This window comes from Protopterus annectens, chromosome 2.part2 (genome assembly GCF_019279795.1).
Source record: "Protopterus annectens isolate FY-2018-M chromosome 2.part2, PAN1.0, whole genome shotgun sequence".
Taxonomy (NCBI): Eukaryota; Metazoa; Chordata; order Ceratodontiformes; family Protopteridae; genus Protopterus; species Protopterus annectens.
Genome location: NC_056730.1, coordinates 471251632 through 471268494, shown reverse-complemented (window position 1 = coordinate 471268494; position 16863 = coordinate 471251632). Strand labels below are relative to the sequence as shown.

General features: G+C 39.6%; 1 protein-coding gene across 1 annotated transcript in view; it reads right to left on the bottom strand.

Moving 5' to 3' along the window:
* POLK (DNA polymerase kappa) overlaps positions 1–16863 on the bottom strand; it is a 1256064-nt gene that overhangs the window by 228563 nt on the left and 1010638 nt on the right. Inside the window, exon 11 of the mRNA XM_044064442.1 lies at positions 6914–7085. Within this exon, the coding sequence (XP_043920377.1) occupies positions 6914–7085 (172 nt within the window). The remainder of the gene's footprint in view (positions 1–6913; positions 7086–16863) is intronic.

Genomic DNA, 16863 nt, shown 5'->3' with positions numbered 1-16863 from the left:
TCATACATAATGAGAGCTTCCTTCACTTACTATTTCTGGGCAATCTTGTCTGAGGCAAGAAAATACCAGTTGCTCAAGCTGATGGAAAAAGCACTGAGGTCACGGTTGCATATGTCCTTGTAGAGCAATTTGGGTCACCCTTTCGGCCTCTTTCTAGACTCCAGCTCTCCAAAAAGGAGGTCTTTTGGTATTCAGCCATCTGTCGTGAGTGAGACATGACTCAAATAACACATACTTCTGTTTCAGGAGGGTGAATATGGAGGTGGTGCCCGTCCTCTCAAGTACTCTGCTGTTGGGGATCTTGTCCTGCCATGAGTTACCAAGTATGCGCCTAAGAAAATAACAAAAAGGCGAGCTGGCTGTTAACACTCCACACCTTTTATTGTAAGAGCTTTCGAAGCAAATGCCTCAACTTCTTCAGACAACTCAACACAACGAAAATACTCATTATATAATGCACATATATTAATCAATTAAAACCAATTAAGACAACTACCTCATTAATTAAATATAAATATAAATGTATACTTCTACCAACATATAAAAATATTTCTTACCTAACAATCCTATAAAAGTTTAAAAACCTTAGTTTCTCACGTAATTGTCATGTTGCTTTTCAACTGTATATATACATACAATATATACTGTGGATACATCTTAAAATAAACTAATTGTTGAAAATTGAACTGAGGAACATAAAAAAAAATTACGATAAACATGCAACCCTTTAAATAACACAGTGAAAATAAACTATGTTGAAAAACATCAGCTTATAGATGAATATACAATACATCTGGTCAAAATCTGTCTTTGAATGCAAAGGAATTAATGCATGAGAAAATGCGGATGTTGCCAGCAAAGTAAATTTATAAAAACAGGTAATAAGTTTTCCATTAGAGATAGAACCTATGTGGTAAAAGGGAAATTTAACTGTGATTCCAAAGGGGTAGTTTATGTGGCACTATGTGAACAATGAAAGGAAACTCAAAGGATCTATGAACACCAATATAACATACATAGGAAAACAACTACAAAAGCTTTGGCTAAGCACATTTTGGATGATCCTACACATGGGTTCCACTTCACAGTTTTGCAATAAGTCGAATATAGTAAGAGGGGAGGCCCATGGGAACTTAAATTAGAAGAATGTGAACTCATGTGGCAAATTCGTACTTCCGCTCATATACCACCAGGCTTGAATGAATATGCCTCAATTACATGCATATTAAAACTCAAGGCACTCTCTAGGTGAAAATGTAATTAGGAACATTTCTGGTTTTGCATATGTCAAGATAGATTTTGACCAGATGTATTGCATATTCACATATAAGCTGATGTTATTTAAAGGGTTGCATGTTTATCGTAAACGTTTTTGTTCCTCGGTTCGATTTTCAACAATGAGCTTATTTTAAGATGTATCCACAGTATATATTGTATGTATATATTTTTGTTTTTTAATGTATACAGTTGAAAAGCAACACGACAATAACGTGAGAAACAAAGGTTTTTAAACTTTTATAGGATTATTAGGCAAGAAATATTTTTATATGTTGGTAGAAGTATACATTTATATTTATATTTAATTAATGAGATAATTGTCTTTATTGGTTTTAATTGATTAATAGATGTGCATTATATAATGAGTATTTGAGTTGTGTTGAGTTGTCTTAAGAAGGTGAGGCATTTGCTTCAATGAAAGCGCTTACAATAAAAGGTGTGGAGTGTTAACAGCCAGCTCGCCTTTTTTGTTGACTTTTTAAGTTGCTTGCCCGTATGGCTAGCGGAGCTTGTACTCCTTCACAGTCTAATTTTACTCAACAAGATTTTAATTCATCAAGTTCAACCACTGAGGCAAACGTCGTGGGGAACTTAACTGCTCTAGCACAGCAGCTTCTTGATCGTGTGGATACTTTATCTAAAAAAAAAATAGAAGAAAAGAATGCAACTGAAACTCATATTACATCTGGGTTAATGGCTAGCAACCCAGGTATGAGTGGACAGACTTTTTCCTATGCTGAAGTATCAAATGGAACTCTGGGTGCAAGCTCCCATCGGGGTAACTTGCCAGAAGATAATTCACAAGCCGTTGGTAGGAGACACGCATCAAGTGATGGGCATGGACATCCATATAACTTACAAACATATCTGGCTCTATTCTGACTATGATTGTCTGAGAGCTCCCTTGTTTTTTGCTACTAATATGGATAATAGCACAAATATCGAAAATGAGAACTATACTATTTCTATAATGACACATCTTAATGAGTTTGATATGAAACTGTACAAGTGTCGGAAACTGCAATTAGAAGTTTCGTACTTTCGGGAGTGCATTTCAAAAAGAATTATACCCAAAGGATTACACCAGTGGCGTTATCCTGTTGGGTTGGTCAATAACTCTCCTTTTCATCACAAATTGATTCAGCTGTTTGACCGACAAGAGGTGGAATTCTTGGAAACCCTGATCAAACAGTATGACTTACAAATCGAGGAGTTGAAAGGTGACCTCGAAATTTTGGAACATACTATCACCACTAATTCGGATTTTCCAAGATACAGATATGATTATAGATGTATTTTTACAAGTATAGATTCTGCCATGGGTAAGGCTACAGAAACCAAAAAAAGGAAAATTCTTAGGGATACTAATGAATATTTAAAAGGGACTGCATATCCCCCACCTCCTGAAGTGGCTAAGCCAATGAATAACTTGCAGAACGTACTTGGTTAACGCCCACCTGATGATAATGAAAACACAGATGAGGCCGCAAGGAATGAGTATATAATGTCACGAACGCCTCCTTTACGGTGTAATGAGAGAATTAGAAACAACCAACAGCAGTCCAATGGCCTTCAACAATGAGCAGAACTAAATAATAATACGAGTAATAATAATCAGGGTTTTCAGTAATGCCAGGGGAGTACCAACACAACTAATAGCACAACAGAAACCAGGGACAACAACAGAGACACCAGAATCGGCAGAGGTGAATCAAGCTTTACAAAATAAATTACAAATCCATGTAAGTTCCAAAACGTACTTTAAAATTTTCAATTTTACGACAATAAATATTGATGAAAAGACTGTTGATGTGTTCACTAAGGGGCTTTCATTCGTACCAGATAGGAAAGCCGACTTAGCTAAGACCATCACTGATCTCAAACTATTTGTCCATAAACTGAATTTAACATGCTTAATGGGCTATAATACCCACCCTTTTTGGCTCTCCAAAAATACATAAGAACCTCCATAACCCTCCATTTAGACCCATAGTGTCAATTACATATTCATGTGCAAAATTTATTGACAACAAACTTAAGCCATTTATCAAAAGTGAACCACAAATTTGCCATGACTAATGGAGCTTTTTTTGAGGGTATTAACAGTTTAGAATATAATGAGAACTATACCTTCCTTACAGTGGACATAAAGGATTTGTACACTGTGATACCACAAGAGTTAAGTATAGAGTGGGTTAGAGAGTTTCTAAACATGAAGGGTAAGGATGAAAGCGGCATCTATTTGGTTGAAACCCTACTTGAGTTAGTATTGTCTAACAACTTTATGTTTTTTAATGGAGAATTCTACTTACAAAAGACAGGAGTTGCGATGGGGTCGCCTTATGTGGGCAGCTTCGCAAATTGTGTAATGGCCTACTGGGAGAGGGTATTATTATCACACAATAGATTCTTCCAAGACAATGTTTTATGGTATACGAGATACCAGGATGACATGTTTTTCATCTGGAAAGGTGAGGCCTTAACAGTTGAACCCTTCATTAGAGTCATTAAGAGTTAACTGATTTGCTAGAATTCACCTTCCATGTAGGATCTGATTCTATCAATTTCTTGGATGTACAGCTATTTAAAGATATTGCAAATAGTAGATATAGGACTATTGCATATCGGAAACCCACCTACTCGAATGCATTTTTACATTTCACAAGCAGTCACCCTTACCACCAGAAAAAGGCAGTTGTGAAAGGGCAGGTGGTAAGGGCGGCTAGAATGAGTTCCTGTGACAGTGATTATCTAATAGAATGTGAATTATTAAAACAAAACATGTTTTTAAAGAAAGGCAATCCAGAATGCTTTCTTGAAAATATTTTTCAAGATGTTAATGCTAAGACCACCTCTGGGTATTTTAGACCTATAGTACAGAAAGGATGTGGGGAAATACAGTATCCAGTCATTGTAGAATCTAGTCAGAGGAATGTACATATGAATAACAACTTAGGTAACAGTTTTCTGATTACTTATTCTATAGATGCTAGGAGTATTAAGGATATCTTAGTGAAGAATTGGGCTATAATCTTGGAGGACAGCAGTCTAAATAAAACACTACAGATAGCCCCACGTTTCACTTACAGGAGAGGGCCTAACCTGAAGTGTCTTTTAGAGAGAGAGAGCGGGATGAATGCAAAGGAATTAACGGCATGAGAAAATGCGGATGTTGCCAGCAATGTAAATTTATAAAAACAGGTAATAAGTTTTCCATTAGAGACAGAACCTATGTAGTAAAAGGGAAATTTAACTATGAATCCAAAGGGGTAATTTATGTGGCACTATGTGAACAACGTACATCATACTATATTGGTAAAACAGAAAGCAGACTCAGAGGATCTATGAACACCAATATAACATACATAGGAAAACAACTACAAATGCTTTAGCTAAGCACATTTTGGATAATCCTACACAGGCTCCACTTCACAGTTTTGCAACAAGTCGAATATAGTAAGAAGGGAGGTCCATGGGAACTTAAATTAGAAGAATTTGAACTCAACGTGGCAAATTCGTACTTCCGCTCATATACTACCAGGCTTGAATGAATATGTCCCAATTAAATGCATATTAAAACTCAAGGCACTCTCTACGTGAAAATGTAGTTGCGAACATTTCTGGTTGTGCATATGTCATGATAGATTTTGACTAGATGCATTGTATATTCACCTATAAGCTGATGTTTTTCCACATAGTTTATTTACACTGTTATTTACAGGGTTGCATGTTTATCGTAAAATGTTTTATGTTCCTCAGTTCGATTTTCAACAATGAGTTTATTTTAAGATGTATCCACAGTATATACTGTATGTATACATTTTTGTTTTTTTATATATACAATTGAAAAGCAACATGACAAACTACATGAGAAACTAAGGTTTTTAAACTTTTATAGGATTGTTAGGTACAAAACATTTTTATATGTTGGTAGAAGTATACATTTATATTTAATGAATGAAATAATTGTCTTAATTGGTTTTAATTGATTAATAGATGTGCATTATATAATGAGTATTTGTGTTGTGTTGTCTGAAGAAGTTGAGGCATTTGCTTCGACGAAGGCGCTTACAATAAAAGATGTGGAGTGTTAACAGCCAGCTCGCCTTTTTTATTTTCCTAGTTTGCTGAAGTTTTAAGTATGCACCTAAGGCAGCACATATGGAATACATTGAGCAGCTGCTCCTGTTTTGAGCGCAGAGTCCATGTTTCACTGGCATACAATAATGTGCTCAAAACACAGGCCGTGTAAACCAGCACCTATGTGAGCCCAGTGATCTTATTATTGGCCCATACTCTGTCAGCCTGGAAAACGTTGTGGCGGCTTTTCCAATGCACTTGTTGATTTTCAGTGATTGTACAGCCTAGGTACATGAACTCATGGACAACCTCTAGCTCATCAAGACAGACAGCTCACTGCCCACATTTTGGCCCACCACCTGGATCTTCTTTAAACTGATTGGGAGTCCAAATTTCTGATAGATGCATCTGCAAAGTGAGTCATTAGTGACTGACATTCTTGCCGAGTGTGATGCAAAATTGCTGCATCAATAGTGAACAGGAACTCCCTTAGATGTTTCTTAAGCACCCTGATCTTCCATCCAAGTGTCAACAGTTTGAAGAGGTCGCCATACAATCTGGTTCGGAGGAAGATACCCTCGGGCAGCAGTTCCAAACACAAATTTCAAAAGAACTGAAAAGAAGATCGCAAACAATGATGGATCCAGTATACACCTCTGCTTCAATTCACTGAGAATCTAGAAAGTTTTGGATGTGCGTCCATCATATATAAAGGTCCCCTTCATGGAAAGGCCCTGATAATGCTACGCAGTATTGGAGGACAGACCATCTTTGCCAGAATCTGCCAATTAAAACTGGTCTATAAACTATTTATTCTCTTAACTCTTGAATCAAGGAAAATGATTGGCATAAAGGCCCTTACTGAAATGATGGCACACAACCTCCCAATAATGTTAATTCTTCTCCAAACACTAAACTGCTCCATACCAGAACATTTGCTGGTTGATAACACTCACTAACATAGAACACACTACATTTAACTGGCTAGAAGTAAACTGGCTTTCAGCTCCAATCAGTGCAAACTTGTCACCAATCTACCCTTTAAGCTTTTCCATCTCAGATACTATCCTTTGGATGGCAAACCTTTCTTAAAAACTTCCAGTCTATTCCACAAGATACTACTACATTTAGAAGACTTTCCTTTACTCTAGTTACAGCTGAAAAATATTCTCTGAAATCTCTCCTGCTTCTTGGAAGTGGCTAACCCAAAATGTTACAAACATCCAAATCTTCTGCATTTTTCAGGGCGAATCTATAACGGTTCCTGAAAATTGAATACAGTTGTTTGTGCTGTAGACACAAAAAAATGACTTGTGTTTAAATTAGTATGGTGTGGAACACTTAAGTTTGCGTGTTTGTGCTAACTTTATATCTTACACCCTCTCTGTTTGCTGAACAGGATTTACTTTTCTGTGTTAATATACATTCTAAATTTAGCAAAGATAGACAATGAATTGGCAGAACAAGAAATCTTATTGAATGACATCACTTTTAAAGCTTTGCGCAGATATTTCACTAAAACATATACATCAAAATAAATAAATAGATAAATTACCCATAAGCCTCAGCCTCAGGGGCTGCGGAAACAGGTTATCAATCTCTGTCTTCAGTAATTCCTTAGCAACAGCAAATATTTCCTCTTCAGTTGAGACAGCAGATAATACCGTGGAAGCTCTTGTTTTCACCTCAAAGTTGACATTCTTCAACTTTATAGTCACTGTTCTGCCCTAAGACAGCAAGAAACAAATTAAGGATCATTATGAAGGGAAAAAAAATGGAAATTTACAGATAGTTCTTCCTTTAAGTCAGAGTTCTGTTTTGTTCTGTTGATGAAACACCTTTCTGAATGATGCCACAGTAGATGTGTACCACACTAATGCACTTAGGAAAATATAAATAAAACAAGTTTCTATTTCATTTATTTAGGTTTTAAAAAGGGTCAACTTTAACTTGCTAGTCTGGGCAGATGCATCCAAGATACTTCCTTCTCTTAGGTGGGCTTTGTGACAATGAATGAACACCTGTCTTGACTGCAATGTCACCCCTAGACCTACAAAATGCTGTGTCTGGTATCACAACAAATGCAGCCATATCAGTGCTACAGTCATGACAACCGCATAAATGGTACTGAACATGAAATTCCTTCCTGTTACAAAAAGAGAGAGTTAACTTGTGCAATGTTTCTTAATTAACACCCTACTAATCTAAAAATCACACAAAGGCAAGTCTGAGAATGTCACCATGCATCCCAAGCTCATATAGTTAAATGTAAGCCCAATACTGTTCCACATAATTTTTCTTTAGCAAATTATTTGTTAATCATAAATCACATAGCACATTAAGATATTCAACTATCCAATGTTATTTAAGCAATCTATGCCATAAATTCTAGTTGACTTCAGAAAGTTAAAAGTAATATTTTTCTGAATTATAGCTGTGGACCAGTTTACAAATAGTACTTCTGTAAGTTAATACAATGTAGCAGGAATCATCTGCAGTGAAAGTGATAAAAATGGAATGGCTGCAAATTAATCTGTCCTAACATTTGAAATCCTGTCAAATTATTTGGTTTAAAGGAGCAACACGGTATAGGAAAAACTTTCCTATTCAAAGTGTAGTTTCCTTTCTATATAATGAGGATGTCTACATGCCACACAAACTGCATGGCTTAACTGTTTGTACTTGTGTTTGGGACTTGTAAACTTTTCATTCCATTGTGAGCACACAATACTAGAGATGCATGAAATTTCACAACACTCAAGATAAATTTTCTCACTGTCTGTTACATCTTATTGAAAAGTAAATTTCAGACTTCTGGCCAAGGGAAAACCACAAAGCAAAATTAACAGCTCTGCCTTCTTCCTCTCAGACTGTAACATAAAATCTTCTTTTCTGGATAAGACAGGATATGAAACATGGCTCTACAAAGGCAACACTTCCCTGGAAGACTATCTAAAAAACTATGCAACTGTATCATATTCAGTCATAAATGCAAGCTGCAAAGACAAGGCACTAAATACCACTGGGTGACATTGGTAACAAATGAAGGCAGAGTTCTTGCATTTTGCTCAGCCAGTCCAATTAATTTCCTCCCCTTCCTTCAGATATGTGCTTAAACAATTCTAATTTCTCTTTCTGACCCCTTTTGGTAATACAATTCAACTTTAATAACCTTTAATGCCCTTACCACCTTTACTGCCTTTTTGTTAGCTCCATGCACTGTGCCTCCTCCAGTTTCCACCTCATTTAAGTCCTATAGATTGCCAAAATTGCTAAAGTCGCATTGTTTCAACATTGGGCTCTTTTTGTCTTTTCCTTATATCTTTGCCCACAGCCTTCAGCGCCCTCTAATACATTCCTTCACCTTATTTTCTCTATCAATTTGCTCCCAGTCTTCTAATTCATCCTGGACCATTTCCCCTAGCACAGCATAATCCACATTACTGAAATACCACAAAATCATCTTTGTCTTGTTATGCTTACCCTTCACACCAACTTTAAAACACTTAGTATATGACTAATAGTATCTTAACTGGATACCCATGACCCTCTGGTGCAGTGGTTAGGATCATATCCAGAATTCTACACATTTTTGCACCAGCCAGTCAATGCAGTCCTGGCTATTGCACAGAGCTTTTTACCTCATTCATTCCACGAGAGTCTGGTTAGCCAGGGCAGGGCTGGCATAATGGCTAAGGTCTTCACCTCCCAGCCACAAGGTACAGGGTTTGATTTTGACCTCCAGTCACTGTCTGGTTATTGGCAAGGCTTGTAATAGTCTGCAGGCTGATTGCCTAATAGCGACCTATGACAGCTGTCACCCATGAGCTGACCGTGGCTTATCCTTTAAGTCTTAGAACCCCCTGTGCATGCCTAGTCAAACCCAATGGGCTGGTGTGTAATTAGCCCTCATGATGTAAATGCATACTTCTTCATGTGACGCAATCAACTACCCCTACCCATCAGTATGTTGCATCGCCCCCATGTCAGCCCCAGTCTACATCAGGTATTCAACTACAGATAGCATGCATAGACATGTGCTACCCACACCTGTCCTCGGGAAGCAGTGAACAGGACGAAACCCAATTTCTCATATCACCCCTTGCCATCTACAATAGGAGCTCAAGCCACTATTCATATTCAAGTTACTTGGGTCATACTCAGTGTTTGCCAACTGTGCAAACAGTGCTTGCTACAAAATGCTATCTAGTACAGTTCTGGACTAATTGAATAAACCGTTCTTGATCCAAGACCTTAATGTACTACTGCTAGATCTTGGACTCATCCAGTCTGCTCCTGGCAGAGTTAGATCCTCCATGCATAGAACAACCCCTCTTTCTATTCCACTGCTGTATTGTCTCTTCTGGTCTCTTAGACTTGTTTCTTTTTTTTTCCTCAACGGAATAAAAAACTTTATTAATTCAAGAAAGGATTAACAAAAGAAAGACACTCACCCCAGGAACATATTTACAGAATATTAAAATGAACTGTTCATATTGTTTCGGAAGTTCAGCATGACCAAAAAAAAAAAAATTACAGCTCAAGGGGTCAGGTCCTTTAGGACACCTACCCCTTACAACCACCAGTCCCTCACCTCTTTATGCTTCCCAATATTCCAGCTAAAATTATACATAACAGTTCACCTTTTATACATCGATTAATCTGGGGAGGAATGGCATAAACCAAGAAGTGGCATATCATTTGTCATTATATTAATTCCATGAATTATGCCACATCATCATTCGGACCAAGCCTCTAACTAGTACAGCTTTGCAATAAACTGGATACCGATCACCATACCATGCAACAAACTCAGCTCCATATTCACAGCTACAACCGCCACCTATGCAAAATACATAAATGGAGGGGGTGCATAACAATCTACGTGACAAACTCATCTACGTTTATTATGCTTACTATTAGGAGGCAGTAATTCAGCCTCATTGAACCTCTGAAAGCTACACTGACAATCACCCATGGAGATTAACACTTTATCTCAGAAAACAAACACAAATAAAATAAATAAAAATAAAATCTTGAAATGTACTGCTTCATCTAACCAGCCCTCAACAGTAAACAAAACATATAAAAACAGCAACTATTATTAAATATTAAAACGGGCATTTCTTCACTTAATTATGTTCAGCCCTATGCTTTGGATGACAATACACAAAAAATAAAATAACCACAATTCATCCTCCCCAGATGCACAAACATCCAAACAATATGCTCTAATTCAACATTAAACTTTAAATATCAAGCAACATTTTCAAAGGCATCATAACCACATAATGCTGTTTCCCTTAATCAATTATTCTTCCAGTTAAACCAATTTATGAATCCGATCAAGTGAACATCTCTTACCTGAAAAAAATGCAAAAGATATATCATGAAAATGAAGGCCCACAAACAATAGCACACACTACTAAATAAACTTCATGGCCTAACAAACATTTGTAAAGCCATATTATAGACAAACACTGTATAAATTCTCCTAATTCTTCACCCAACACACACCTCACCTCAGTACTGTTACACAGAAATAACCTTCACACTTCAGCCTTTAGAGATTCATAAAGAAAAAAAAACACAAATGAGCTGTACATTAACAATCTCAAAGAGATTTGCAACATAACTGCACTACTAATTTAAATCATGAAACCTGACATACTTGGACAGTAATGCACCATGTTGCACCTTGCCTTCATAGCCTAACATCATTTGCAAAACCACAGAAATTATGGGTATCTGGCAAAGTTTAGCAGTAATACATGCATTAAACATTGGCTTTACACTAATGCACCATGAATTTCACATGACATTTACTGCATTAACATCACTGTGACAAAGTATTTCAACTTCATTTGGGACACAAAATGACTGCCCACTACTTGCTAAAAATCCATATTCATAGGTTGGTACTGGACTATCTGCCCGAAGGCATATATTAGCCCAGCCACTTTGTGCAGTATTCACCACCCCTTTAGTAGTTCCCTAGACCCTTGTACTAGCAGCTAGTACCCTTGGCCCCTATCTAGTAGTGCTGTTGGTGTGATCCCTGGTGTGAACTTTCTGTTACCCATCCACTCATCAAGGTTCCTCTTGAAGAGTGATAGTGAGGGGCTCTGTCTTATGTAGATTGGGACCCTGTTCCATAGTAAGGAAAGTCTCTGCGAAGGGAATCTATCCCTCCAGCATGTTCCATTCATTGTTGTGTTGAGGTTTATATCCCTAGAGCGTGTAGCTCGAGTAGATTTGGTTTTGCTAAGATGGAGCATGTTCAACAATTCTGAGTTTGACATGGCTCTGTACGTTAGACAGAGATCGCCTCTGAGAAAGCAGTATGCAACAGAGAACAGTCTTAGCTTTTTCCATCGTGCTGCATAGGGCAACTGTTTGAGGCCAGTAATCCTCTTGGTTAGGTACCTCTGTGGTCTCTCCAGCTGCTGGAGATGTGTCTAGCCAGGTACATTCCAATTGATGCATTGTACTCAATAATGCGTCTGATGAGGGAAGAGTAGAGGGGCACCATTACATCCTTGGATCTTGATGCGAACCCTTTTGTGATCAGATGGGTCACACAGAAGGATTTTCTAACCACTTTGGCAACATGGTTATCAAAGGAAAGCTGACTATCTACTTGGGTCCCTAGATCCCTTATTTCTTCTTCAGATTTCAGGGGATTACCTCCTATGTTGTAGTTTGCAGGTACTCTGTTTTTTCCAAAGGGGATTACTGCGCATTCTTTGCATTTAGCTTGAGACCATGGCTTTGACACCATGCATCAGTCTCATTTAGGCCCTTCTGGAGGATCTCCATGTCGGCCGGTGACTATTATAGCACCCAGTTTGCAGTCATCCACAAACTTAGTCTGCCACAGCCCTTCCCGTGCTTGCCTGTACTTCTGAGAAGTATATGCCAAACAGGAGGGGCCCCAGGACAGAGCCCTGAGGCACACCACTCGTTACTGGTCTGGATTCGGACATAGATCCCGCTACTCTTACTTTATGGGATCAGTTTGAAAGCCAGTTTGCGATCCATCCTGTGACGTACGGGTTTATGCCCCGGCTGGTGAGCTTATCAATAATACCTGAATGGGGAATGGTGTCAAATGCTTTAGCAAGGTCAAGGTAAGCAGTGTGTACCTCCTTTCCCTTATCTATAGCCTGAGTAACTGTCTCAAAGAAATCAACCAGGTTCAGGAGGCATGATCTGCCCTTGAAGAAGCCGAACTGTGTGGGGTCCAGCGACTTGAGGTTCCCAATCTCTCTATTTATGAGTTCCATAATGATTCGCTCCATAGCCTTACAGATCAGACTGGTCAAGCTTATTGGTCGGTAGTTTCCATGGTCAGTTGTGGCCCAACCCTTGTGTAGCAGGACCACTGTTGCCGTGTGCCATTCTTTGAAGTGTTCTATATAGTCCATAGCACGATTCTAATGCATGATACTGCTGAGCAGTTCCAAATGCCATTTGTCATGCAGCCACATATTTTGGTGAAGTGCACAAGTTAAGATAAAGGGGAAGGGGGGAGAAACATATTACTGTCTGAGCTTTTCACCGAAATGCTATCTTGAATCTTTTTTACACACCTCAAATGAAAAGCTAGAAAAGTCAACACTCATTAATATATCAAACTAGAAGTCTAAAGGATACAAAACATTAAACACCTCCCCATTTACTCAAAAAACATGTCTCACAAGTCAAGTACATAATAAGAAGTTATGTACTCACCATAACATTCCATGTTTGTTGTTCATCTCGCCTTCATTCATTGCTGGTTGAGTTCAGAACAGAGAATCGGTTCAGACTCAGCCTGTATAAAAGCTCGAGGACTTCCACCGGCTTGTGGCTACACCCTGTCCCATCATGCTCTGGGAAGATTACCCACATTTTGTTTGCAGATACTATAGTTACTGTCTCTAAACATATAACTACTTCCAAAAAGAACTGAAGAAGAGATTTAGAGAACATTAAGTTCCAATTAGCAAGAGACCGCTCAATCCTCCAGGAGTAAAGGCTGGGGGAAGGATGGTGGAAAGCAAGAATGAAGGCGAGATGGACAACAAACAGAATGTCATGGTGAGTACATAATTTCTTAATGTTATGTTGACCTATCTCCCCTTCATTCATTGCTGGTTGGGACAGCGTCCCTAGCACCTTCTTTCATGGGTGGGTTAAGGGAGAATACTCTTCAGAACAGTGGACCCAAAAGAGGCCCTGTTCCTGGAAGCCAAATTGACTTTGTAATGAGTGATAAAGGTATGAGGCTCTACCAGTGTTGCTGCTGCACAAATTGAATCCATAGGCAGCCTTGCTTGAAAGGCCAATGAGGTTGCTATAGCTCTTGTGGAGTGGCCCTTCACTTTCCCTAGAAGTTCTCTACTCTGAGATTTGTATGTGAAAGTTACACAGTCTGTAAGCCACTTGGAACATGTGACCTTTAATGTGGTGGTGCCCTTCTTTTTATCTGAGAAGGATACAAACAGCTGGTCTGATTTTTCTGAACTCCTTCATTCTATGGAGATAGAAACGCAACTGTCTGTGTGTGTCTAGTTGGTATAGTTTGTACTCTGACTTGTTGCCATAATTTGAGAAAAAGACAAGAAAAGTCAATGGATTGAATTAAATTTGCTTCTGAATCTACTTTTGGGAGGAATGAAGGGTTAGTTCGCAGGGAAACTCTATCCTTGTGAAGGATCATGTAAGGGGGATGTATTGATAATGCTTGAAGTTCTGATACCCGATAGCATATGTAATGGCTATCAAGAAGGTCATCTTCCATGTTAAAAACTTTAATTCATATGATGATGCAGGTTCAAAGGGGGGAAGGATCAAGGTGGATAAAACAAAGTTTAGGTCCCACTGCGCTGGTGGTTCTTTTACTGGAGGTCTTAGTAAGAAAGTACCTTTCAAGAAGGCTTTGCAAAGCCTGTGGGACATGATTTTTAATCCCATTTCTCCAATATGATAGTTTAATATAGCAGCTAACTGAACTAGAATAGTAGCTGCAGCTGCACCTTCATCAAAAAGCTTAGCTAGAAAATGTAATACAGCTGTTATAGGTGCAGCAAAAGGATCAATGTGGTTGTTGAAATCCCAATGGGAAAATCTTTTCTATTTGCTAGAATACAATGTTCTGGTTGAGGCCTTATGAGATGAAATCAAGAGATATTTTACTGCTGGGGAAATATCTGGAAACCTGGCTGTGTGCGGAACTGGAGCAGCCAAGCTGTCAATTTGAGGGTTTGAATTGATGGATAGAGTGTCCCTGATGGATGAGTCAGGTCGTCTGGAACTGAGTCTAGAATCCAAGGCTCCTCTTGGAGATGGGGCCATAGGAAGGGGAACCAAATCTGATGAAGCTAGTATGGGGAGATGAGTATCACATTGCTTCTCAACGTGCTGGCTTTCTGAAGGACTATGGGGATCAAGGGGAACGGGGGAAAGGCATAGAGGAGTCCCGGGGGCCAATCGTGTAGGAGTGAGTCCCTTGGTGACTCTCCCGGTGGGGGGATCAGGGCAAAACAGCTGCTGCACTTGGCATTCATGGATGGGGCAAAAAGAGCGCAGCAAGGCTGGCCCCACTTTTTGAAAATCTTCTCCATTATCTCTGGTTTTGGGGACCACTTGTGAGGCATCAGAAAAGCTCTGCTGAGTTTGTCCACTATCACGTTTGACTTCCCCAGGATGTGCATTGCAGTCAGAAAACGTTGGGAAGAGACTGCCCATTGCCATACTCTCTGGGCCTCTTGACATAGGGAGTAAGACGTGCTTCCTCCTTGTTTATGTACCACATCACTGACATGTCTGTCTGAGTTGCAATTGTTCTTATTGGAAGGGAGTCCTAGAATGCTTGCAATGCCAAAAGCACCGCTTTCACCTCTAGGACATTGATATACAAGTGGTTCGCATGTTCCTGCCAAACACCTTGGACAGTTTTTCCCAGACAATGCCCCTCCACCCTATCTGGGAAGTGTCCGTGGTCACTGTGGCTACTGGTTAGGGAAGGACAGTCGGCCTAAAGTTACTTGAGTGGAGTGAAGCCGCCAGCGCAGATCTTTCGTGCAGGATTCTGTTATGATAATTTTGTGAGACATGGGCAGCTCCTGCATGGACCAGTGGGTGAATAGTAGCCACTGAAGAATTCTCATGTGTAGACGAGCTAAGGGTATTAAGGTTACTGCTGCCACCATGGTACCAAACACTTTTAAAACGACCTTCGCTTGCACTTTCTTCTTGGTTAAGAGATATTTGACTTGATGATGTAAGCTGTGAATCCTCTCAGAAGGAAGTTTGGCCAACATTTGTCTTGTATCCAAGTCTGCCCCTATAAAGATGATATGTTGTGATGGCAACAAGGCAGATTTTTTTTAATTTATCGTGATGCCTGGCTGAGAGCAAAGATGAATGGTAGTGTCTCTCGCTCTTGTTAGTAGATGCTTGGTGGTAGTGGTTAGGAGCCAGTCTTCCAAGTATGGAAACACCCAGAATCCTAGCCACCTCAAGTGAGCCGTAACCACTGCCATGCATTTGGTGAACACGCTGGGGGCTGTAGTGAGACCAAAAGGGCAGGGCTCGAAATGGTAGTGACTGGCTCCCAGCCGAAAATGCAAATGTCTCCTGGATTGTCTGTTTACTTTTATGTGGTAGTATGCATCCTGGAGATCTATCGAGCACATCCAATTGTCTTTCTACAAAAAAGGGAGTATCGACTGCAGTGTCACCATCTGGAACTTTGACTTTTTGATGAATTTGTTTACTCTGCTGAGATCCAGAATGGGCCTCCAGTCCCCAGTCTTTTTTGGCACTAAAAAGAACCTTGAGTAAGTTCCGGATGCAATTTGGTCTGCGGGGACATTTTGGATGACTTTCTTCCAGCAACTGTTGTACCTCTAGAGTTGCATGATCCATTTGACTGGGTGGAACATCTGGGACTGATTTTCTTTCTAAGGTGGAGGGGGAAGGTATGCAATAACCTCTGGATATAATCGTTTGTACCCATTTGTCTTTTATTTCTAGCCAGGCATTTGGGTACAATGACAAATGACCACCGACTACCTCCAGTGATGGACAGACAGGCCTCCTCTCAGGAGCGCTGAAAGGGTTTACCAAGGAAGGAATCCCTGTCACCCTGGTTTTGCGGACCCCCTCTGCCGCATGGTCGGCATCTTCCATTGTTACCTCCCCCTCTGCCCCTGGGGGAAGAATTACCATATGCATCCAAGAAAGCTCTCTGGGACTTACAGAACCACATTTTTCCCACCTTCTGACCTTTGGGATAAGGTCTGGTAAAGAGGGAGAAATGGGCTCCAACAGCAGAAAGTGTCTTTCCCTCCTGTTCGCACCTGGTTAGAGTCTCTAACTTTTGGCCCGAACAAGGACGAGATGTCAAAAGAGGAGTTAAAAAAGGAAGACTTAAAGGGTTCTGTGAAATCACATAAGCGCATCCTGGAATGCCTACTTACGGAAATTTCCTGTACCCGCTGCCCAACTATTTTCATC